The sequence below is a fragment of the Gossypium raimondii genome, chromosome 6 (genome assembly GCF_025698545.1).
Source record: "Gossypium raimondii isolate GPD5lz chromosome 6, ASM2569854v1, whole genome shotgun sequence".
In the NCBI taxonomy this organism is placed as follows: Eukaryota; Viridiplantae; Streptophyta; class Magnoliopsida; order Malvales; family Malvaceae; genus Gossypium; species Gossypium raimondii.
Genome location: NC_068570.1, coordinates 24,802,406 through 24,822,121, shown reverse-complemented (window position 1 = coordinate 24,822,121; position 19,716 = coordinate 24,802,406). Strand labels below are relative to the sequence as shown.

At 34.9% G+C, this 19,716-nt stretch overlaps 1 protein-coding gene across 1 annotated transcript; it reads right to left on the bottom strand.

Moving 5' to 3' along the window:
* Positions 1–15,591: 15,591 nt before the first annotated feature.
* On the bottom strand, positions 15,592–17,492 carry LOC128041700 (uncharacterized). Its single transcript, XM_052631996.1, has 5 exons — positions 17,457–17,492; positions 16,454–16,474; positions 16,058–16,349; positions 15,879–15,944; positions 15,592–15,782 (listed from the first exon to the last, which is right to left on the bottom strand). The coding sequence occupies exons 1-5, from the start codon at positions 17,490–17,492 to the stop codon at positions 15,592–15,594; spliced, it is 606 nt and encodes a 201-aa protein (XP_052487956.1).
* Positions 17,493–19,716: the final 2,224 nt, after the last annotated feature.

Sequence of the window (19,716 nt, the reverse complement as noted above, 5' to 3'; positions counted from 1 at the left end):
ATTCTATACACTATTGAATCTCATGTCCCTTCTCGTGATGGAACTCACAGTAGTTTTTTACCCCTCCAAAGCTTCTTTCAGAATCCAATACAAACAACCCCCTTTCTACCATCTTCTTCCAGACCCATCTTAAACGAATTTTCACTTCTGCGATATCTTCCTTGATTTTTCTATCCATGTTCCCACCTATCATGTTCACTCTATTATCATTATAATTAGGTAACAGATTCTCTGTACTGGGTGAATCATCCAATTTAACAACGCTCATGCCTATGAGTCTTTCAACCAGCTTTTTGAACGTCGTACAATGTTCTATAGAATGCCCCACGATTCCCGCGTGATAATCGCATTGTGCATTTGCATCGTACCATTTGGGGTACGGAGGCTGTAGAGGTTTTATGTAGTAAGGGGAAACAACATGTACATCAAATAGATTTTGATACAGCTCCCTATACGACATTGGAATTGGCGTAAATTGAAGCTTCTCCATGTTTTGTCTTGTGTCGAATCCCAGTTTTGATGAATCTTGTTGATTAACAGCCACCTTTCTCGGCTGATTCACCGTAATCGTCTTTGAATAACCCTTGCTATATGAGCTTGTGTTGTTGACCTCATTTTCTTTCTTCTTTGAGGCCGACCTTCTGCTACTTTCTCTAGTATCTATCTTCCCACTTCTGATAGCATTTTCTATCATTTCACCATTCATAACTTTGTCAGAAAAGCTTTTTGTGGCATTTCCTAACATATGTGTGATAAATAGGGCCTTCAATGTGTTAACGAAAAGCATGGTCATCTCTCTTTCTAGAAGAGATGGCTGAACTTGGACGACAACCTCCCTTCACCTCTGTGCGTATTGCCTGAAACTTTCACTGGGTTTCTTTTCCATGTTCTGTAGAGTGATTCTATCAGGTACCATGTCGGTCACATGATTGTACTGCTTTATGAATGCCTGTGCTAAATCTCTCCATGAATTAATCTTGGTACGGCTCAATTGATTGTACCACTTGGATGCTGGCCCTGTGAGGCTATCCTGGAAACAATGTATCAGCAGTTGGTCGTTATTAACATACCCAGTTATCCGTCTACAAAACATGGTAATATGAGCTTCGGGGCCACTAGTTCCATTGTACTTCTCAAACTCTGGCATTTTGAACTTGTAAGGGAGTACTAAATCTGGAACCAAGTTTAATTCTTTAGCATCAATCCCATGGTAGCTCTCAGTATTTTCCATCACTCTAAATTTTTCTTCCAACCATTTATACTTTTCTTCTAGCTGTTTGGCAATTCATCCTTCATTTTTCCTTTTCCAGCTGTTTCATCGAAGTCAGGGATAGCAGGATTAACAAGGTTGTCTCCAGGGTTAGAGCCTGATCCAACTTGAAAATTCATTGGTATTGAAGCACCGGCCTGAAACTGTTGAGGCTTGATGGTAACAGAGGATTTGCGCGGATATACCTCAACATGCTGAGGAGTAAAGCCTGGAGGATAAACCGGTCCCTCACTGTCTCCTTCTTCATCATTGAGCACAGAGCCCTTTCCTTTATCAACTTCTCCATTCAACAACTGAGTTAACTGATAATCATTTTCCCCTGAGATTCCATCATTTTGTCCATCATATTTTACTGAATCTTCTCGAGCTGCTCGTTCATTTGTTGTTGAAGCTGATCTTGCATTTCTTTTTGGAACTGTTCTAGCCTTTCTATCCTTTGGTCCATGTCTTTAGTTTTTGCTCAAGTACTGTAGCGGTGTTTGGTAGGTTGGTTTGTTTCCAGATTAACTGAGGAATGATTTATATCAATTAGAATCTTTTAATATTTTTTAATGCATATGAAGCAATGCAATGCATGAAATGAATGCAAAAAAAGGAGTCAAATTTGATTCAATTCCATTTAAGAAAACTTTACTAGAAAATAAATTTCTTTACATAAAGTGAATTACAAATAAAGCTTTGTCCTATAACTCAGAATTCTAATCTTCCCAAGTAACAAAGCTAGCTCTTGCCCCCGATCTGATTCTAATTCATACTTCACACTCAGCATGTCAGCCTGTACTGCTAAAGTCTGTATGTGATCAGCTACTTCTCGAATCTGGACCATAGCTTCCTCCATAATATGATCTCTGCTCTTAACTTGATTCTGAAAGTAGTGAAGCTGTTCATTATTACGAATTCCAATTGCTTCCAAGCATTCGATCTGGATCTCACAATTTCGCAATGTCGTTTCTAACTCTTCTATTCTTTTCTTCATTTCCTCAATCTTGCTCAAGCTTGCTCTCAATTCTATTGCAAAGTTTCGATTTCGATACTGACGCAGAGATCTTTCCAACTTGGTCACCCTGTTCTTTAACTCGCCTTATTCTTTTTGGCTTTCTGACAAAATCTTCTCTAAAGCCTCATTTCGTGTCTGAATCTCTTTGAATTTCTGTTCCCATCTATCGACTTTGTCATTTTCTTCTCGAATTTCTGCTCGCCACTGTTCTGAAGTTTTTCCCAGCCCGGCAGTTCTCATTGACAGACGCAACTTTTTATAATCTGCCTTCAAACTATCCAACTCCTCCTCAGCCTTGTTTTTCTCTTTTCTTAATTTCTCAGTTTCGAGCTTTTGAATGTCTATCTCTAATCTTAAGTTCATCTTCTCTTCCTCCATTCGTTCTATCTTCTTTTCTAAATTTGCATTTCTTCTTTCAAAATCTTGTCTTATGATTTCCAACTCAGAAGGGACAACCCGCAAATAATCCTCTATTAACTGGCTATTTTCCTGATTTGACTTGGGTATATTATCATTGATTCTCCTAACCCACCATTCATTATACTCAGGAGTTGTCATCGGACCCACAGCTAACCTCTTCATTCGACGAGTTTGATTCCATGCACTGGATATCTCCTGGATATTTTTTCTATAACCATCATCCCTGTATGAAAATTCGCAATCAGCTATTCCTTGGGTCGCAGTTATGAATTTCCTTAACCTATACTGCCTTAGCACTAGCAATGGGACATATCCAACAGCTCCCCAAATTCCAATCAGAGGAACCCAATCAAAATTACAACATTTATACAAGATCTCATCCGGAAGCAACCAATGGGCTCTCCACTCAATGTCCTCTTCTTCAAGATTCTGAAGAATTGCCATCCACTTCTCCTCCGAAATGTCGTCTCTCCTCGGTCTGGCTACAATCTTCTTTAGTGGCAAATAATTTTCAGAGAAAACCCGATACGAAACCCTATCAACCTTCCAAAAGTGACTGTGAAACCACGCGAGTAGGAGCTATGCACATCCAATGAATCTACCCTCTCCCGCTTTCCGGCATGCACTCAATGACATGAAGGTTTCTGCCAAAATTGTCAGAATTGGTGTAACCCTCTTATCAAGCCGGTCAAATAAATCAGTGACTGCTTCATCAACATGTCCCAAATCTTTGGGGAAGACAACTAAGCCATATATACTCAAAGCAAAGACGTCTACCCTATTCCTCACATCTGGGTGTGTTAGAATTAAATCTTTTAAACTCCTCCAAAGAATGCACTTGCTATCCCCCTTTTGCTTAATCCGTGTAGCAACCCACTGCTCACTCATACCCGTTATATTCATAAGCTTCTTCGAAAAGGTTGGCACATTTACATATCTCGAGTAGACTTTATCTATTTGAAACTTTGAACATCGAAGTAAAGCCACATATTTTTCTATCGTAGGCACCAAATCGACCTTCCCAAATGTGAAGCAACTGTTAGCAGGATTCCAAAACTGGGCGAGGGCTCGAAAGAAATGCTTGTCTACCTTCACATCAAGAAAATAAGGCAAATCCCCATAATTATTATAAAATAGTTGTCTAACGTCATCATTCCACTGGTCCCAGATTTCCTTCAACTCTTGCAAATTGTTTTGAGTTACACTGATGCGAGTAAAGTCCCATAATTTCGATACATATCCATCAGCCAAACTATCGCCTTTCTCTTGCTGTGTTGTTTCAGACCAAGTTCGGACAGCCACATTATCCTCCACTTTATCAAGAAACCCTTTTTCCATGATAAGCTTTCTATCTAGCAACTGAATATGAACCGACGCCTTTTAAAATGAAATGAAATGCCATGTCATGCAATCAAAATAAAACACAAAAAGTCAGTATCATAGAATATAATCAAGAAATAGTAAAACACCTATTCGGATATCTACTAGGGTTCAGTGTAGTTCTACCTAAGGCGGATTCCTAAGGTTCATTATATGAAGTTCGGCTTCTAGGGCAAAGGTATTCAAATCTCACGAAGGCATAGGTACAGATGTATCCCGAAAGTGATCCACTATCCTATATGGAGGTGAAAACCTCACGAAGGAATAGTTTCTCACTCCCACTTAGAGGGTAAAATTATCCAACACATGTAATGTACAATGCAAAAAAAAAACTAAAGTAGTTAGATCAATTAAGCACGAAAATAATGAATGCAAAAGGATCTTTAAAACAAATTTCATCTCTTCGACCATAAGACAGAAATTAATCAACTTTTTGGCTCGGCTCTCAAAATCAGTCCCCAGCGGAGTCACCAAGCTGTCGAAACCATTTCTATTTAAAAAAAAACCAAAAAAAAAGTAATTGATGAAAATTGGAGTTTGGGAGTCGCCACCAATATTTTATTCAGGTGTGATTGGATCACCTAAAAAACGGCTTTGGTCTATGAGTTTTAGAAAAATGGATCCGGAAGTCGATTACGTACAAGGAAGGATTAGCACCCTCGTAACGCCCTAAAAAATGGTACCTAGTTGATTAATTAGTGTCTTAATGTCGAGAGTTGAAAAATATGATCCTTAGTGAAAACTTAGAAAAAAAATACATTACTTATTAAGACTCTTCTCATTTCGGAGAAAGAAAATGTCACACCCAATGCGTTAGGGCACAATATTCTACTTCCTCAAAATGAGTTTGTCAAAAATACTCGTGTAATAAAAATTTTAAAAAAATATTTATTTGTTTAATATTTATAAAGAAATCACGGCCCAATATACTAGGGCACAATTTCTCAATATTTTAAACATTGAATATTTCCTTTATTATTATTTTTTTAGAAAAAAAATCTTCATCTCGAGAAATCAACGCGTCACATCCAATACGTTAGGACACGACATGTTGAATTCTTGCTAGCAAGCTTTTATTTTGTTTGATTAAAGAGCATTCTCGATAATTAGATTCAACGAAGAAAATTGGAACCCAATACGTTAGGGCTCAATCCTTTCGAAGATCCTAAATACGAGTATTGTACTTTTCAAAGTTTTCTATTTTTAAGAATTCGAGTAAAAAAAATCAGTGTAATGCTACATTTGATGCATGAATAAATGCACTTTAACAAATAACAATAATAAATACAACGATGGTATAGAAATAATATAAAGAAATGAATAAAAAATCAATGACATGCAAAGTATCAAATAAATGAGCAAAATAAAAAAAACATTCTTTTAAAATTATAAATTAAAATATAAATCAATAAACAAATGAAGGAAATAAACAAAAAATATAAAGAATAAAAGGTACATATAGAATATGTGTTAAAAATATAAAGAATAAAAGGTACATGGATTTACATATAGAATTTATATAACAAAATATATAATGCATTTATGAAAATAAAGAAAAATATATAAAATGTATATATAAAATTACAAAATATGTGTTAAAAATATATGTATTTAAGCATTTTCAAAAATAAATTAAAAATAGATATATACACATATATATATAAATATAAAAAATATTCGTTAAATATATATATATACACATGTACATATAAAAAGATAATTACATATATAAATTATAAAAATAGAAATAATAATTACATTATTGAAATTAATTAATTAAAAAAAGGACTAAATTCAATTGGAGATGAAAATCTGGGGAGAAATCCGCAAATAAGTGAAGATAAAGGACCCTATTGAACACGCCCATAATACAGAGGGGCTGGAAAGGAAATTTTATTTTCTCCTCTAAACGGCGTCGTTCAAATAGAATCAAATTGAAATCAAAAATAAATTCAAGGGGTAAATTTTAAAAATAAAAAAAAGAACCTCAATTGCAAAAACATTAAAAAGCGGAGGGGCTAAAAGCGCAATTTACCCCTCCGCATAAAAACAGGCGGATCCTAGGCCGGATCGGGTCGGATTCGAGTCGGCCTTTCCAAAATGGCGCTGTTTTGGGCGTCTAGGGACTCTCTAAAACTGTACCGTTTTGGTACCTTATAAAAGCCCCAATCTTTCCAAAAAAATCATTTCAAAGCTAATTTAAAAAAAACCAAAACCTTTTAAAAAAAACTCTCCCCCCAATTCGTCCGGCCAGGGGTCCGGGCATCGGCCGGTCGTCGGCCACCGCACTGGCCGTCGATCTCCGGCGATGGTACCGCCGTCTACGGTGGTCGAAAAAAGGGAGAATGACCCTTTCGGCTCTCTCAACCCTTCCAAGCCCAGATATGAGTTCGACCCCTTTCAAAAATAAACAAAAACACCCCAAAAACCCGTGACACCCTTCGGCGTTCGGTTGTCTGTCCTCAGAGACAACTTTCTCGGCTGTCCCAGCGGCGTTTCAGAATCGAATGGGGGTAAGTTTCTTCGCTTTTATTTTATTTCTTTTTCGTACGTAAAAGATAAAAGAAAACGTATATAAAACGAAGCGAAAATATCAACCTTCGCGTTTATGATTGATTCTCTATTAGTGTTTTCAGTTGCTCTTTTTGTGAAATGCTGCCTTTTTTTCATTGATTTTCTGATCCTCTTTTTTTTACAGTATCTCAATGGCTTTTTATAGCCATAATAAAATAAAATATAAAGAAGCAAATCTGTTTGATATCTACTTGATTTGTAAATCCTTGATTTTCTTGCCATATGTTGTTTATTTCTTGCAGGTGGAGATTCGGCTCGTGCGGGGCAGCGGTGCTGATGATCTCCTTTGAAACCCTAGGGTTTTTGCAACTGTTTTGGGCCACTGGATTCGGGCCTCTATTTTATATTGGGCCATGTATTCTGGGCCAACTGTTTTGTTTTGGATTTGGCTTTGTAAAAAAACACTGGACTTATTATTATTATTGTTTATTAAAGGCCGAGTAAAAATTAGGCATTACAACAATAATCTTGCAAGTTATGCAAGGCTAATGTATCGTTAGATACCGTTGCTAATTTAACCCTTAGCTACCTTAGATCATTAAACATGCACTGATTAAGTATTGTGTCAATTAATTACAATTTCAATCCATTTAAATAATTAATTCATTAGTTACCTTACAATTGTAATGCAAAAATAAGTTAGTCATGGTTTTACTTAATCAAACATCTTACCGAGGCCTATAACAACACAAATATAATTTTAATAACTCAAGTAGACTAAATGAAATCAACCTAACACGAATTAAATTTAATTAATATTAATTAAATTAAACATATCAAAATCAGAAGTATTCATAGATATCTTCATCATAGCAACAACAAAATTAAAAGCATAGGGAACAAGAATCAAATCCGGTGTTTCTCTGAGGCTTAACTAGTTCGTTCTGCTCCTCCTTCTCCGCTTGTTCTTATTAAATCGAGGCTTCCACTAACACTTGAATGCTGCTCCAAATGGTGGTTGAATGACCCTTTTTCAAGAGATGAAATCGGCAAAGGAATAGGGGAAGAAAATGATGAACAATGGAAGGGAATGAAGAGAGAAAAGTGAGAGAGAAGTGAAGAAATGAATGGGTTTGAGATGTGTTTGAAGTGAGCAGCCAAGGGGGTATTTATAGGTTGAAAATGCTGCTAAAAATAGCCAAAATAAGCATTCAAAGGCTCCCCCCATGGCCGGCCACACATGTGGCATGTTTGAAGATTTCAAACATTTTATTTTTAGGTAGGGGAAAATCTTGAAAGGCATAAATAGTTGAGGGGTTAGAATGAAAATTAAAGGAGTCTTCAAGGTCCATTTTGCAAGCCAAATAATCAGCCAAACAAGCTGATTGGGTCAGCATGTGGGATGGTTTTGGGCTGCTTAGTGCTCGGTTGGATCGATTTTCTCGGTTCAGCTCAATTGGGCCCCTTTTCATAATTAATTAACAATAATATATTTAACCCAATTAAATTGGATTAAAATTAAAATTAATTATATTATGAATTAATATTCATAATGTGGACCATATTCGGCTGAAAATATAATTCACCTTGGTGCTTCAAAATTGCTTCTCAGTTTTGTGCTTCTAGTAGTGTCTGTCAAGCCATTTTTCGTGCTTTTTGCAAATCTGTTGAATATAATCAAAATTAATCAAAATTTATTATAAAATTAATTAAAATTAAACATATTAATAATTGAAGTACTATTTAATTATTTTATAATAATTATTTATTTTTCAACAAGAATTTTACCGAAACTCCATGAATTTGAGTTAAAAAGGGCATGAAAAAGTGTGTATATTTTCGTGTTTCCTCTCACACACTTGCATGACACGACCATGTGGCCTATTTGATTTTAGTATAGGTTTATCCACACGGTCACAACGAGTTACATAGCCTGGGGACACGACCATGTAACTCTGAATTACACGGGCACAAATTATTGTACTTCTTCATATGGCCGTGTGACCCCTAATTTCACTTTTTTTTCTAAATGGTTGTAAAGGTTTCATTTTAGTCCAGAATTTTTCCTGATTTATTTTAAATTCTTCATATGCTCGAATTAAGTCCAGATATGATTGATTAGTAAGGAAATGATTGTAATTTAATTATGAAATGATCTATTTGGATATTTTTGTCTAGTTAGTGAACAATGTTAATGTTTTACAGTTGTAATACCTTATAGCTTGGGTCGGGTGACCAGACCGGGTATAAGGTGTTACGACAACTCACTAAACTAGAATTACAATGCCTTTGGAAGTAATCCCCTACTTATAAGGTTCTCAACACTCTTACTATATCTATTATTCTTTACAACTTAATAACACTATGCCATTCAGGTTACTTTCGTTTTACCCGTCAAATCAAGAACTCGGCCAAAGCTGGGTGTTACAACTCTCCTCCTCTTAAAAAAAATTTGTCCTCGAAATTTTCTGTTCTCTTAGAATAGAAATATCTACTAATAACTAACCATCTGCGCCAAGTGCATACTCAAGGTTGAGCAAATCTCAAATTCTAATCATCGCCACAATTTCTAACGTCACACTTACAAGTTTATGAAAAATGTCCACCTTACATTGGAGAATCCAAATAGTTTCCTTTAAAATAAACTTCTCGTGCAAGTTTATTTCTATAAAATAGGTATTCGAATACTTCATTAGTTACCTTGAAAAGTCAATTGAAACCTTAACGTTTTTGCATCCTTCATCTTCTATCTCTAATTTTTCAAAGGTAATCTTTTCTTCTTTCAAATTTTTATTTCTAGTTATGAGAAGAGCTAGTATCAGAGAGAGGGGTCGTGACCAGAATATTTGTACCGTCACTCATGAAACTTCACCATGCATGGAGACTGGGATGTGCGATTGCATCACCACCAGAGAAGAAATGAATCGATACTTAGGGGCTCAGGGTTTCCGCAACAAAACTTTTCCTATGATTTCCAACTTCCCAACATTGTCGTCTTCCAGCTTATTTTGTTGGAGACAGGTTTCCATCTTCCCCTGAACCCCATCTTTTGTGCTGCATTCAAAAGTTATGGCATTGCACCAAGACATTATCAACCCTATGTTGGTGAACATTAGTGGCTTTCTACATTGACTGTTGTATACACCGCAAATGACCACTGTTTGGTGTTTTCCATAAAATTTACCAACTCAAGATATAGAGAACTGGAGCTTCGATTAGCAGTGCACATTTTAGTGTGAGAAAAGGATATGAACCTCTCATTAAGAACAATATCTCAAACCTTCATCTAACAAATGATAAGTTCATAAGGGTGGTCAGTAAGTTGAATTCTGGTTTTGGTTTCCCAACTAAATGGCCCCTTCCTCTAAAAAGCATCTGCACTAAACACCAGTTAGAGGATGCCCACCTTGTTGAAAGGAAATACCAAAGGTTGAAAAGGAGTCGCACTGTAAGACCCCTAACTTTTCTCTGTTACCAAATTAGGGTTACAAAGTATTACGATATACATTCAATTTACTGATATCATAAATTAATCTAATATGAATATCCAATCCATACATTCAACGTAGCATATATACACTTACAAGTCTTAAATTGAGCTTACGGGACCTTAAAAATAATTTGAAAACAATTTAGGACTTGTTTGAAACAAAACAGAAAAATATGGAAAATTTTGAAAACAGACAATGTGGCTTAGTAACATGGCAGCGTGGCCAAATCGTGTACAATTCAAAGTTTGGGTCTCACGACCGTGTTGTAGCCTGTGTGAGTATTCAAATCATACACAAATCGAAATAAGGTTACACGTCGTGCCGCAGGCCGTGTTCCAAACCATATGAGTATTCAAAATAAGGTCACACGGTCATGTCTCTAGGTCGTGTAATAGCTTGATGCCATGTGGAAAAACCTACACTTAAAATCATAATGACACACGACCGTGTGAGGAGACCGTGTATGGCACACAGCCGTGTGACAGCCCGTGTCCTAGGCCACGCGCACATAAAATGACTTCTAAACAAGCCAGAACACTACCCATATCTTAGATGACAAGCCAAACCAAAATCATTCATTTAGATGTCAACAAAACACATTTAAACAAGCTTAAAACATGCCAAATTATTCAACCTAAATGCCTAAATATTCCCTCAATGGCACCACATTTTCATACACCAACCAAATCAAATTGAAAGATCATAAGTATTTACTTTAAACACATACCAAACTTACAATTCATCCATACCATTCATATCTACTTCTACCATAACCTATTCATTCACAAGTATCATAAACCAAAATGACCAAAACTTTTATATATGGACCTTTACAAACCAAAGATAAACACATATACAAGTGAGCTAAAAACCAAGTTAAAACAACATTGCCTTAGTACAAAATGCATCACAAGTAATAAGTATCCAAAACACATACAAGACATTTATTACATGCCATATAACCTATTGATAAACTTGTCAAGATATACTAATAGATATCCGGATAGTGTAATCTTCAGGTTGATTCGGTCTCCCGATTCCACAATATGTTATCTACAAGGAAACAAGAAAATGGCACGAGCAAGCTTCTATAGAGCTTAGTAAGTTCAACGGTTAAAACGATAAAACTTATCGTATAAACATAGCAATTACATTAACAAGATTAACAAATAATAAATCATGTCAGCCATAGTCGTTCAGCAAGTGAGTTTACACATATACATATACCAGTTGCATAATATATTCAATCACATGAGATCATTCAATATCAAGTCATGATAATACCAGAAAATCATGCAATCCATTATACAATTCAGTAGCAAGTGATTTATCACTGGAAATTTTACCCGATAAACGATATAATATATACGAGTACACGGTCATCCACCTGACACATGCCAAAAAGCTAAAACGAGCCAATCCAACCAAAAACACGCCTTGGTGCCATGTTCCTAACCTATAGGCTATCATCCCTACGAAAATACATCTGGGCACCAAGTGCCAGGCCCAAAAGCTTTACATCAGCCCCTGGTAACACGCCAGATTCCCTGTAAATATAACGCGATAGTCTGCAACAAATGTTGAACTTCGGTATATTTAGTGGTACTTTATCCTATGTTCATCCAGCTCAAAACATATCATCGATTAACAATGTTTAAAACAATTGCTTTCTCAATTCACAACAGTTTATAACAAATCAATTATACCAAAAATATTCAACAACCAATTTCACAATCAATATAACATTTCAAATTATACTAAACTAAACCGAATGAACTTATTAGAGATAGTAAAAGTCAAGGGACTAATCAATATCTTTCCATTTTCCCCAACTTTCTATTTGTTCTTGATCTATAAAATAGTTTATTTAAACTTATTAGCGTCAATCTCATATAATATTCAATGTAATGCATACGACTTTCCATTTACAAATTTTCACATTTACTCCAAACTTTTACCTTTTATTCAATTTGGTCTTTAAGACCAAAATATGATTATTTTCATAATTAATCCCTATACCCATTGAACCAAATTTATAACTACTCTAAATAAACCGTTGCATGAAAAATATTTCACAAGAAAAACATGTCATATTTTTATTGTTTTCAATTAAATCCCTAGGCATAAAAATTATACCAATTTACTTTACAAATTAACTCAAAATCACCATTAAGCTTCCAACCCAAGCATGCACATCAAGAAAAATTCATGAACACCAATGGTAAAATTTTCTAAACTTTGATAATTTCAAAAAATAGTCCCTAAACTAGCTAGAGACCTTTACAACTATCAGAAAAACATAAAATTCACAAGAAATGGCTCAAAAACGGACTTACATGCTAGAGGTATTTGTGACCAAACCTTCAAGCGTTCTGGGGTTGCGGTAATGAACAAAATAAAATGAAGAAGAAAACCATCATGTTTTTCCTATTTTTACTTTGAACATTATTATAATAATAATAATTAACATAATATAACATATAATATTATTAAACCATTATGTATAAACAGGCCACCATGACAATTATGGTCTAATTACCTATTAACTCCCACAATTTATAATTTCATAACCATTTAACATAAATAAACTAATAGCAGTTAACTTTTTAAGCTTTTACTATTTAGTCCTTTTTACTTAATTATCTATCTAAATTTTAAAATTTCTGAACCAAATTTTAATACGACACTAATGATATTGTAAATATTAAATAATTAATATTTATGGACTCACACGTTAGAATTATGGTCTTGAAGCTACTATTTTTGACATCATTGGAAAACGGGCTGTTACAACTCTCTCTCTTAGGAAATTTTGTCCTCGAAATTCTTTCCTAAGAATAAGTTTGGATATTGCGATTTCATCGACTCCTCTATTTCCAAGGTATCTTCCTCGATACCATGCCGATGCCACTAAAATTTTACTAAAGGTACCCATTTATTCTGAAGTTCTTTTACCTCATGACCTGAATTTCTTATCGACTCTTCAGAATATGACAGCTGAGGTTGTAATTCAATCTTGTTGGAAGTAATCACATGAGAAGGATTTGATCTTTACTGCCTTAGCATCAAAACAAGAAAAACGTTGTAAACCTTTTCCAGTTCAGGAGGTAGAGCTAATCTGTAAGCTAAAAGACTGATTTTTTCAGTAATCTCATACGACCTGATGAACCTCGAACTTAGTTTTCCTTTCTTTCCAAATCGTAGCACCTTTTTCTAGGGTGAAACTTTCAAAAACACTCGATCGCAAATGACAAATTCTATATCTTTTATTTTCAAGTCTACGTACGATTTTTGACGATCTGATGTGGCTTTCTGCCAATCACAAATAATACGAACTTTGTCTTTAGTTTTATGAATCAAGTCGGTTCCAACTAACTTGGATTGACTCAACTTTGACCAGTATAAGAGTATAACAGTCTTTAGCTTTAAACGAGGCCATTTTAATATTCGAATGTTAACTATTATTATAATTAAATCTAGCCAACGATAAATAATTTTCTCAACTAACTTCAAACTCGAGAATGTAACATCGTAACATATCTTCCAGATCTGTATTATCAGTTTTGATTATCCTTCTATCTGCAGATGAAATGTCGTACTAAAATTGAGTTTAGTACCTAGAGCCTCGTGAAGTTTACCCCAAAATCTAGAAGTGAATCTCAGGGCTCGATCAGAGATAATAGATATCGATACTCCATACAATCTAAGAATCTCAGACACATCCAACTCGGCTAATCTTTCGAGCGAATAATTGGTGGACTAAAATAAAATTAGCCTATTTCGTTAATCTATCAACAATAACCCTGATCAATCTTTCCTTCTTGGTGTCACAGGCAATCCCGATACAAAATCCATCATAACTCGCTCTCAGTTCCACTAAGGAATCACAATAGGCTGTAATAACCAAGACGAAACTTGACGCTCGACTTTCACCTATTGGCAAACTAGACATTTAGCCACAAATTCTTAAATTTCACATTTCATACTCGGCCACCAATACATCTATTTCAAATCACCAAAAATTTTAGTATTACCCAAATGAATAGAGTACGTACTACTGTGAGACTCAAATAAAATGTCTTATTTTAGCTCCAGATTATTCGGAACACACAATTTGTTACGAAAGTACAACATACCATCAGTATCAACTTTGAAATTCGTAGATTGATCACTCTGAATCTGCTCTCATTTAGCTAATAATTTTAGCTCATTTTGCAACTCCCGAATTCTCTGAAGAAACAACGGTCTAGGTTTCAATTCCGCTAAAATAGAACCATCAAAATTCATGTTCAATTGAGCATTTAACACTCTCAAGGCAAAAATTGATTTTCAACTTAACGCGTCTACGACCGTATTAGCCTTCCCCGAATGATATTCAATAACTAGATCATAATCTTTCAATAATTTGAGCCACCGTCGCTACCTCAGGTTTAATTCATTTTAAGTCATGAAATATTTCAGGCTTTTGTGATCAATAAATATGTAACATTTCTCATTGTATAAATAATATCGCCAAATCTTCAAAGAGAAAACAATCATGACCAATTCTAGATTGTGAGTTGGGTAATTCCTCTCGTGTGACTTTAACTGTCGAGAAGCGTATGCTATAACTTTTCTGGCCTACATCAACACACAACCTAATCAACTAAGTGACACATCACTGTAAACAACATATTCCTTCTTGGATTTACGCTGAGTCGGTACTGGAGCTTCTGTCAATAGTGATTTCAGCTGATTAAAACTCTACTGTCACTTAATTTATGAAACAAACTCAACATTTTTCTGTAACAACTTGGCCAGCGGTAAATCAATTATTGAGAAGTTCTTAACAAATCGACAATAATAACCAGCTAAGCCTAGAAAACTACATACCTCTGAAACATTCTTCGGAGCTTTCCAATTAAAAATTGTAGAAATGCTCAGATCAACACGAAACGCATCCACTGAAACTACATGACCAAAAAAGTCCAACCTCTCTGAGCCAGAACTCGCATTTACTAAATTTCATGAACAATTATTTCTAGCACAAAATCTATAAAATAATTCTTAAATGTTGAGCATGTTCAAATTCTGTTTTAGAATAGATTAGTATATCATGGATAAACACAACCAAAAATCTATCCAAATGAGGTTAAAAAAACTAATTCATTAGATCCATAAAAGCAGCAGGGGCATTGGTTAATCTTAACGGCATCACTAGAAATTCATAATGACCATAACAAGTTTGGAAAGTAGTTTTTGTCACGTCGACATCTTTAACTCGACACTAATAATAACCCAAACTAAGATCTATTTTTGAGAACACCGTCGCACCTTTCAACTGATCAAACAAATTTTTGATACGAGACAAATGATATTTATTCTTTATGTAACTTTTTTCAGCTGTCTGTAGATCAGCCCGTCTTTCTTTTTCACGAACAACATAGGTACACCCAGAGAGGTACACTCGGCTGAATAAAACCTCTATCTGAAAGCACTTGCAACTGTGCTTTAAGTTCTTTCTACTTAGCTGGTGCCATTCAATACGGTGCAATCAATACTAGAGCAGTCCTAGGCATTAATTCAATCACAAATTCAACTTCATGTTCTGGAGGTAATCCCGGTAACTCTTCAGGGAACACATCAGTAAAGTCATTTACAATCGGTACTTGATCAAGCTTTGATTCTGATTCCTGAGTATCTAGTTTATAAGCCAAAAATGCCTTACAACCTTTATGAATCAATTTTTGTACTGAAATAGATTAAATAGCTTTGGTAATACTCTTCGATATATTAGACTCAACTGTAATCATTTCACTCATCTGACATCTCAAATCAATCTGTTTCAATCTACAGTTCATCACAACATCATGTAATGTCAACGAATCCATTCCTAGAATGATATTGAAGTCGTGAAAGGGTAACAACATCAAATCAGCATGAAAGTGACAACCTTGAATTCTCAGTGGACATTACAACATATTAAGTTAACTATCACACTCTGACCCAGTGGATTTGTAACTTGAATATCAAATTTTGTTGACTCAACAGATAAATTCTTATCCGTTACTAACGCAGTACAAATATACAAATGAGTTGACCCAGGGTCAATCAATGCATACACATTAACATCAAAGAGATAGAATGTAATAGCAATAACATCAGATGTAGTAGCTTCCTCCCTATCTCTGATAATATATGCTCGTGAAAGTGCTCTAGGTTCATATCTAATAGCTATATCTTCGGTCCCACTGCAATTTGCTCTAGTATTACTGCTCTGACCAAGACGTCTACCTTTCTGAGGTGTAGACACTTGTTTATCACTTCACTCATCATTATCCCCGGCTATTCTCATACAATTTTGCACAAAATGATCTATCAAATTGCATCTGTAACACGCACCCAATTTGGTCCTGCATTCACCTGCATGAAGTTTTCCACAATGTTTACACATCGGTCTTAGGGCACTACAAAGACTTTCCACACTATTAGTAGGTTTAACCTCATATTTTGAATCATATTGCCTCAATTTATTTTTACCCGAAAACCTAGATGGTGAAGTGACGCGATTAAAATCATCTTTTGATTTCATTGATGGTGGTACAGAAAACGACTTAAAGAAACTTCTTTTAACAAATTCTTGAACCTTCTTTTCCCTTTGTTTCTTATGGTTATAAACTTCATTTATCTTCTGTGCCCGATAAGATAAAACAGTGAACTCTCAGATTTTCGTCCCTCTAATTAGCATTTTAATTTCATCATTTAGTCCATTTTCAAAATGAATGCACATTTCTTCCTCATTTGACACAATTTCACAAGCATACTTGCTGAGATGCACAAACTCTCTATCGTATTCAGCTACTAATTTATTTCCCTGTTTCAATTTAAGAAATTTTTTCTTTTTCCGATCCATATATCGTTTGATAACATACTTCTTTTTAAACTCAAATTTGAAGAAGTCCCAATCAAGATTATCTCTCGGTACCACCGCTCTTAATGTCGACCACCAACTATAAGCTTCATCTCTAAATAATGACACGACACATTTGAGGTAATCACTAGGAGAATAGGCTATTTCATCAAAGACTCACTAAATATTTTCAAGCCAATACTCAGCCTTAGCTAGATCATCTTTCATTCTACCTCGAAACTCTTCAGCACCATATTTTTTAATTTCATCAATAGGAATCCATTGGCCCATTTCAGTCATTTGAGGAGGTGGAGGTGGAGGTGCTAGAGCATGTATAACAGGGGTGGAGGTTGTTGAACCACAGGGTTGGCTCGCATAAACTTCGTGAACTACTGACCCATTAAACCAAAGAAGACATTTTAACTTCATTTTTAGACATTTGCGGAATCGATAAACTATGACTTCCTATTCGAAATTCGGAACATTGTTATTTACTTCATCACTGTTAGCACGATCAGATTCTATCGACATCTTTTAATCTATAAGAAAAATAGGGGTTAGATCGGATCTCTTATTATCACACTATCGTAGGTTTATATGGCATGTAATTTCTAGACTTTAACATGCTACTCTCAGTTCGATAATCGACTAAATCGTAGCTCTGATACCACTAAATGTAACACTCCTAACCCGTCTCCGTTATTGGATTAATGTTACAGAGTATTAAAAAATACATTCAATTAAATGACATCATAAAATAATCAAATATTAATATCCAATCCACACATTCAACATAGCATATATACACTTACAAGTCTTAAATCGAGCTTACGAGCCTTAAAAAAAGTTTTAAAATAATGCAAGACTTGTTTGAAATAAAAAAGAAAAATATGGAAAATTTTTAAAATTTTTAAAATAAGGGTCACATGACCATGTGGTTCAGTAACATAGTGGTGTGGCCAAACCGTGTACAATTTGAAGTTTGGGTCACACGGTTGTGTCACAGCCCGTGTGCTTGCTCGTGTTCAAATCGATATAAGGTCACACGGTCGTGTTGCATGTCATGTTCTAGATCATGTGAGTATTCGAAATAAGGTCACACGACCATGTCTCTAAGCCGTGTAACAACTTGATGTCGTGTGGAAAATCCTACACTTAAACTCAAAATGACATACAACCGTGTAAAGAGACCGTGTATGGTGCACGGCCTTGTGATAGCCCGTGTCCTTGGCTGTGTCCACTTAAAATGATTTCTAAAACAAGCCAAAACACTGCCCATTTCTTAGATGACAAGCCAAACCAAAACCATTCATTTACATGCCTAGAAAACACATTCAAACAAACTTCAAACATGCCAAAAATAGTCAACCTATATGACTAACCAGTATGCCCTTAATGGCACCACATTTTCATACACCAACCAAATCACATTCAAAGATCACAAGTATTTACTTTAAGTACATACCAAACTTACAATTCATCCATACCATTCATATCTACTTCTACCATAACCTATTCAATCACAAGTATCATAAACCAAAATGGACCAAAACTTTTATATATGGACCTTTACAAACCAAAAGATAAACACATATACAAGTGAGCCAAAAACCAAGTTAAAACAACATCGTCCAAGTACAAAATGCATCACAAGTAATAAGTATCCAAAACAGAACAAGACATTTATTATATGCCATATAACCTATAGATAAACTTGTCAAGATATACTAATAGATCTCCAGATAGTGTGATCTTCAGGTTGATTCAACAGCCCGATTCCACAAGATGTTATCTACAAGGAAATAAGAAAATGACACGAGTAAGCTTCTATAAAGCTTAGTAAGTTCAACTGTTAAAACGATAAAACTTACCGTATAAACATAGCAATTACGTTAACAAGATTAACAAATAATAAATCTTGTCAACCACAGTCATTCAGCAAATGAGTTTATACATATACATATACATTACCAATTGCATAATATGTTCAATCACATGAGATCATTCAATATCAAGTCATGATAATATCGGAAAAGCATGCAATCCATTATACAATTGAGTACTAAGTAATTTATCATTGGAAATTTTACCAGATAAATGATATAATAGATACGAGTACACGGTCATCCACCTGAAACATGCCACAAAGCTAAAACGAGCCAGTCCAACCAAAAACACGCCTTGGTACCAAGTGCCTAGCCTATAGGCTATCATCCCTATGAAAACACATCTAGGCACCAAGTGCCAAGCCCAAAGGCTTTACATCCGCCCCCGGTAACTTGCCAGATTTCCCATATGCGATAGTCTGCAACAAATGCTTAACTTCGGTATATTTAGTGGTACTTTATCCTATGTTCATCCGGCTCAAAACATATCATCGATTAACAATTTAAAACAATTACTTTCTCAATTCACAACAGTTTATGACAAATCAATTATACCAAAAATATTCAACAACCAATTTCACAATCAATATAACATTTCAAATTATACTAAACTAAACCGAATGAACTTATCAGAGATAGTAAAAGTCCAGGCCTAATTAGTATCTTTTCATTTTCCCCAATTAACTACTTGTTCTTGATCTATAAAATAGTTTATTTAAACTTATTACCATCAATATCATATAATATTCAATTTAATGCATATGACCTTCTATTTAAAAATCTCACATTTTCCCCAAACTTTTACATTTTATTCAATTTGGTCCTTAAGACCAAAACATGATTATTTTCACAATTAATTCATTTACCCC

Coding starts and splice junctions, on each gene's coding strand:
- LOC128041700 (XM_052631996.1), bottom strand. CDS start 17,492: ATGTCGATAGAATCTGATCGTGCTAACAGTGATGAA. Junction 16,350..16,453: donor TGAATGCAGGACCAAATTGG/GTGCGTGTTACA, acceptor TCTACACCTCAG/AAAGGTAGACGTCTTGGTCA. Junction 15,783..15,878: donor GAAACAGATTGATTTGAGAT/GTCAGATGAGTG, acceptor TGATTCATAAAG/GTTGTAAGGCATTTTTGGCT.